The 7,074-nt window shown below is 38.1% G+C and overlaps 1 protein-coding gene across 1 annotated transcript; it reads left to right on the top strand.

Moving 5' to 3' along the window:
• The first annotated feature begins 1,914 nt into the window (after positions 1–1,914).
• Positions 1,915–6,350, top strand: LOC108565006. Its single transcript, XM_017924227.1, has 2 exons — positions 1,915–2,048; positions 4,931–6,350. The coding sequence occupies exon 2, from the start codon at positions 4,948–4,950 to the stop codon at positions 6,094–6,096; it is 1,149 nt and encodes a 382-aa protein (XP_017779716.1). The 5' UTR covers positions 1,915–2,048; positions 4,931–4,947; the 3' UTR covers positions 6,097–6,350.
• Positions 6,351–7,074: the final 724 nt, after the last annotated feature.

The following is a 7,074-nucleotide window of genomic DNA, read 5'->3' as shown; positions in this document are numbered from 1 at the left end:
TTTTTATTATAATATGTCTTTAATTGGATTTTTTTAATGATTAACAGAAATAAATTTAACTATTTTAAATAAGGCTTAGTTTAATAAATATATCATAATTCTTTGTAATACTTTGTAAATCTATGTATAATTATTAATTAAATTAATTATGTTAATCGCAAAGAATATTGTGGTTTGTAGTTGAATCAATTTGGATTAATGTCAAATCTTGATTCTTTTTTTTAAATTTTTTAGTAAAATTTTCAATACGTTTAAATTTGTAATAATTATTTAAAAAAAAAATTACTTAAAATATGTAAAAATATGAACATTTATTCTATTGAAATACTGTTATGAACTAATTATAATTTTAATTAAAGAAATACAAAAAAAAAATAACGTTTAATGAAAATGAAAAAAAAAATAATGTTTTTATATTTCAATTATGTAATTTTTTAATTATAAAATTTTGAATATTCGCAAAATTTTACAGTTTTACAGTTATGGAAATTTTTGATAATTAATAAGAATTAAAGATTCTTTAATTAATATTTATCATAGAATAAAGTTTTCTTTTAATATGAAGTATGTAAACTGTTGATGTACATTATTAATTATAAAATTTTGTTTGAACTAAAAATAAAATTGAGCGTAATTAATGAGAATATGGAAGTAATTTAGACACTGGCGTTTCAGTTTTATAAATAAATTCATTAACTTTTTTTTAATTTTGAAAATTAATAAGAATTGAATATTATATAATTAATATTTATTAGAAGGTAAAGAATGAAAACTGTTAATGTATATTAATTATAAAATTTTGAAGTTGAAATAAAAAAAAAATAATTTTACAGGTTAATGAGAATGAGAATATGGAAGTAGTTTAGACACGGGCAAAAGCGTGGAATGATGAAGAAGAAGAAGTTTGGGTGTGAAACGAGGCGCTCAGTGTCAGGGTCGCCGTGGAAGGAGTTCTTTAATGGCCGAAGAAAGAGGTGATTAGTGATAGTAAAATTGTGGACTTTCATAGCGCTTTCTCCTGCGCAAAAAAAAAGTAGGTTTTTATGGAAAACCAGTGAACGTAGCGAACGTCGTAGAAAGAGACAGAATTGGAGGTGGCGGCGGCGGCGGTATCGTTTATTTTCGCGGCAGCAGCAGCATCCAAGTTGAATCACCTTCGGAGCAAACAATTTGGTGATGCATGTTTTTTTCCCGCGATTTGGGATACACGCACGTACGGACAACCCTGAACTTTTATGCAGTAAATATGTTTTCGTTACGAAACCGCACCGAAGTCCCCTAACCTAAGTCAATCTAATCTCTTGGTGCGCCGTGCAGCGTACATATGTGTATGACATTGGCGGCGACCGCCTCTTCCCACTCGTATAAATTTTCATGTAATAAATTTGCTAAAACAATGCGATGGTCAGTAACCCAATGCTTTGTACGTGAATGAACTTGCGATCGATATGTCTGGGACATATTTAATTTGCAGCCGCTGCTTGCCGCGTCCGTGCCGAAAAGTTTTCGGTGAGCGTGTGCCGTCTTCGGTAAGGAATGGCAGGTACATACAGACAGACGCACCAAACCCACGGATACAGCTTGAAACAACAAGCAGCTATATAATTAAATCATTAACTAATATTAATCGTAACGCTTCGAAGACGCTCTTCATGTTAACAGCCTTTTGCATAAGGCTGGAAATGAGCCCGTCGGAGAGGAGCTCCACCGGCGCCGCCACCGATGATCGCAACCCCCAAGCGACGCGAGCGCCCATTACGTAACCCCACGAAGGTGACCTGTCACTGCTCTGATTGGTGACTCACTGAGGGTGTTGTCCTCGTCTCCCCCACCGTCGCGATCCCCACCCTCGCGGCTTCGCGCGACCCGCGAACTCCGTCTATACTACACGCGGATACCGCAGTCGCTATTAAATTTTACTGCGGACGGTAGTGTCGAGTCAGTGCTGATCGTAAACCCGTTCGTCGTTGTTACTTGTGTGATTGTTCCGTACAACATTAACAAAATTATTTTGGGATCTTTCAACTTTACATCAACTCACCCAGTTGGTAGGTAGTTGCCTCGTTATGCGCCAAAACAAATTTATTAATTATTAAATTTATTAATTTTTATCTTTTTAATATTTTAAAACTTTTTTTTTTCCACAATATTTATAAAATTTCCGCGCGCCAAACTTTTCAAAATCAACAAAATCATTTATTTCTTAATACACATTATATATATATATTTGCATTTCTCTTGCGAATTTGTAATTACTTTTTTCCGACTTCTTTCTTCGCGGCATATAATTAGATCGGACTGATTGTATGCAAATTGAATTTAATTGTAACAGCGCTCCAATTCACAAACGCACATGAATAATGTTCGACTTTGCGTGTGCGTCTATTTCAACTTATTCCACTTTTCTTTTATTTTCTTTTTTTTTTCAATTCTTGCACGAAATTTTCCAAATTAATTTGTATCCAATATTAATTTCTTCGCGAATTTGTACTAATTTTGAAAAAATAAATAAACAAAGCATCTCGTTTTGTGGCGGAGAAATTTGAAACAAAATACTGGGTCTCGCCAAAACGCAGAGATGCGCGCTCAAATTATTATTGTTTTTTTTTTAACTTAGTTTTATAAGTTTTATGCTTTAATAGTTAATATAAAAAAAAGCATTAACAAATTCAGATTGTGAAAATTTTTTGAAAAATGTTATTACTTTATTTAGCAACAAAAAATAAAAGCGCATAATAATTGTACGTAATTAAATTACGTGATATTTGAAAAATGTTGCGCAATTAAAACAAAAAAAACTTTTTGCATTTTATTTGGTTTATGATGTAATTGTAAATTTTAGGTAAAATGCGCAAACAAATTTTGAGAAATGTACAAAAAAAAATATGATTTTTATAATTAATATGTTGTGATTTTTCATGAAAAATATTGCGCAAATAAAAATGAAAAACACAAAAATAAATGTTTGATTGTTTTAGCAAAGTTTATTGAAATAAGTTTTTGATTTCATCATATCGATATGTGTATTAAATAATTGTAGTAAATGAATCGAAATGTTGCGCGACGCAAGAAACTGTAGTATTTATTTTGCGTTCAATATAAACGACTTGTTTTGTTTTGATAATTCGCATGCCAATAAAGGTATTTAAATTTAGAACTGGTGCAAGCAAACTCGGTTTTAGAGTTATTGTTTGTACGCTGCGTCTCGTAAATACGATGCAGGGGGGTGTTGGATAGTTTGCGAAACTTATGAATTGCGATGTCTGTGTAATAGGATTGGATTGGATTATGTAATCGTTCGCATCTTCGATTTTACATCGGGTCTTGGAAGGACGGTGGCCAGGTGAAACCTCCTAATGAATACGGTACATGCGAAATAAAATGAAACACTAAGTAGAGGAACAAAACGACGCGCGCGCGACTTTATTTTAAGAAAGCCCGATTGAATCACGGTTTTGCAATTGCGTTATGTAACAGATAAGCGGCGTGCGGTGAGCGCGCGCTATTGCGAGAGGACGAGAGAGACTGGGATTGTGTGTGAGAAGGAGACGGATGCAGAGGACGGGATGCGAGTGAGAGAGAGATGGAGATGGATGGATGGATGGATAGAGCGCATTGTAGGGCATTCTTGAGTTCTACTAGCCTAGTTCTAGTCGCGCTGCTTTGCTTCGTTACACTTTTAGAACCATCATCTCTTGTTTTAATTGCATTCCGCGCTGAAACGCGCGGAAAATCCTTCCCTCTGATGGGAACGTAAATGCTGAGTAACCGCGACATATCCCGGTTTCGGCCGTTTTTCGCTGAGAGCAGAGCGTACGTGTGTTCCGCAGAACAAAGAGCGAATAAATATGGGTTGAGTAATTTGAAAAGAATTTGATCTCTCAGAACGTAACCTTTTCGTTCCTCCATTTAACCATTCTTGCGGAACATGGTATATAACACAACGCGCACCGATTATTGCATAACGCCCGGCCGGCCTGTCCTGGCCTGGCTTCAAGACATACGCTTGCTTTGCTTGCTTTCCTGCACTTGGTTGGGCACTTGGGTCCCCTTATCAAATGGGAGCAGATCGTAGGTGTCGGCGTGCTGCCGCTGGGCGCGTTGCGAAATCTCGCCTATTATCTAATTCCGCTGCGGAACGCAACGCAACACAACACGGAGCGCTCCTTCTGTTAACAACGCGCGACGCTCCAAAATATTTATAGAAGCGGTTTCGTAACATTTTTGTTTTGATATATCTGGCGACGTTTGCACACTCCCACGTCACATTTTCCTTTCCTTCCATGTATTCCGTTTTATTTCGGTGCAATTAGGTTTTCCTCGGAGGCCGAAGCGCGGCTCACGATATTTCCCTATTGCGTCATCCGGTACGGCGAAGGCGCTTTTCCGCGTAACTTTCAGCGCGACGCGCGGCAAATCGCGCAATTCAGGCGCGCCGTCATCGGCCGCCGTCGCCGCCACCTCCCGAGTCTTAACTACCCTAAACTCTCCTAAACAATGCCATCATTATATCATAGGACACACGTGGCATTCGGATGCATTGTTCGGCTGATTCACATCCGTTTGCACCGCATTCCAGACGCCGCCGCGGCTCCCCGCGATCGCGATACTCACTTCGCTTCTAGAAACACTTAGGCATTGACCTTTCCAAGGATCTTGTGGTTAGCTCTTAACTTAAATAACTCATTCTTAATTGTGGACATGTAATGTCGGTATGTAGGGTGTTTGATACGAAACTGCATGTCGTAAGTTAAATACAGAACATCAGCAGGTGAATCAAGACGGCCTTGGTTGCAGTTGCTGCAAAAACCTGTCTGCATTTTAAATATATATATATATAGATATATGTCTGTGTGTGTATAAATATAAACTTCTCTTAGTTTATCATGAGGGATTACTAACGTGTGCATTTTGTTTGGTTTTGTTGCAGATGTACTGAAGCAACGTATGATGGTTGCGGAATTAGTTGGCCGTGGGCAAAGTGGGTCTCCAGTAAATGGTGAGCTACCACACCTGAACTCCAGTATGCCAGCAAGTCATAGTCGCGAGGCGATGCTGTCCAACAACTCATCCCCGAATCCAGACAGCTACCAGCAGGGCTACGGGATGAGTCCCCACTCCAAACAGAAGGATATGTTACCACAGAGGAAGCAGCGTGAATTCACGCCGGACAACAAAAAAGATGAGAGCTATTGGGATAGACGCCGCCGGAACAATGAAGCGGCCAAGCGTTCACGGGAGAAGCGTCGCTTCAATGATATGGTGCTGGAACAGAGGGTGGTCGAGTTGACCAGAGAGAACACAATGTTAAAGGCGCAGCTGGAAACCATCAAGGAGGAGTACGGGATCTGCGGCGAGAACCTGGTGTGCGTGGAGAAGGTCCTTGCTACGATCCCATCAAATGATCTCAGCATGCCAGCGAAACGCCAAAAACTAACCAACCAACTGTTCAGTTCTCCAAGTCCTATTCCCACATCTGTGATCCATCAACCCGTTATGGGATCCCCATCCCCACAACCGATCATGCATCCACACCCGCAGAGCAACCTTCATCCTCCCGCATCTCACCACGAGATCCCGTACCGAGAGCACGCGGATTTCCATCCGTACAACTTCCAGCCCTACACTAATGCCATGCTCTACGACAATGGCAGCAACAGCGTGTTGAACCTCTCCAGATCCAGAAGCGGCAGGCAGTCACCGTACGAGATCTCCAGCAACTCTGGTGACGAGGCCGTCCCTTTGGCCCTTACCATTTCGGAGCCAAACAACAGTTTGCCACTGAAGCTGCGCCACAAGATGCACATCGGCGATAAAGACGCCGCCAACACACTTCTTTCTCTGCAGAACATCAAGCAAGAACCGGAGCCGCGGTCCAGTCCACCATGGGACGATCAGGGATCCAGCGATGAGCGCGATTCCGGCATCTCCATGGGGAACGACTGGACCAACGCCAGTGCCGCCGCTGCGACCCTGCAGAATCTCCAGAAGCAAGTGCAGAACCCAGAGGAAGAGAAGCAAGCTACCCTCCACTGTGAACTCGTCCGCCTCACGAAGGAGGTGGCCTACCTAAGGTCCATCATACCACCACATTAGTGATGGATACCATCCCACATATTACATATTATAAAATAAGAATAAAAAATATGTGTTTTAGTGCAGTTGGAACAGTGCTGTTTGTGATTTCGCGCCTACAATATATATTTTATCTCAGATATAATAGACATATCATTATTCCGCTCTTTGTACCGATTGTAGTCATAATCTAAACAGAGGAGCTATTTATTATCTAGATTTTAAGTATTTATTTCGTGTTGAGTTGATCTTTTCTATATATTTGGACGATGAGGAGAAACAAAAAAAAAATGATTTAAATTTATCTTCTTAAGTACATATTAAAGTTAATACATATTAAATGTTAGAAGAAAAAAAATGTCTCAACTTAAGCACAATATTCTATTATCTGTTTTTTTTTACTATTTTAATGGACATGCTTTAATTCATCATTTTTTTGATATTTGCCAATGTATTCCTATAGATATTCTCTATTATTTTTTTTTAACAATAATCTTTAGTTTGATTTTTTTTTGTTTTTTTATATATACTATATATATTATATAATATGTACATGAATCATGAGTGTTTAAGCTTGTGAAATGTAGCTGTAATCTATACCTTTGCTCTTTTAAATGTATCATCACAGGTTCTACCTATGTCATATTGTAAAGAGAAATGTAAAAAAAAAACTGAAGTTCTTAAAGTGTAAAATGAATTTTAACGTACCTATTTATTATTATTATATAGCTGGAGCAAAAAAAATAAAATGTGTGATTTTGTAAACTATTTATCCTAAGATTTGCGTTTATTATTTATGTAATATATAAAATGTATGTATTTTTGTTACACGTCCAATGTTACATTGGCTTCCCCTTACGTTATGAATATATATATGAAAAAAAAATATAAATATCTATATTATATATATATTTATAAGATGATGCTGGACCAATATTACCTCACCCTTAGAAATGAATTAAGACTAAGCGAAATAAACAGAAATTATATGCAATCCCC

Source organism: Nicrophorus vespilloides, unplaced genomic scaffold (assembly GCF_001412225.1).
Source record: "Nicrophorus vespilloides isolate i.1.1-1 unplaced genomic scaffold, Nicve_v1.0, whole genome shotgun sequence".
NCBI classification, from domain to species: Eukaryota; Metazoa; Arthropoda; class Insecta; order Coleoptera; family Silphidae; genus Nicrophorus; species Nicrophorus vespilloides.
This window is presented reverse-complemented; position numbering and strand designations above follow the sequence as displayed.

Excerpts from the sequence above, each read along its gene's own strand:
- LOC108565006 (XM_017924227.1), top strand. The coding sequence starts at position 4,948 with ATGATGGTTGCGGAATTAGTTGGCCGTGGGCAAAGTGGGTCTCCAGTA.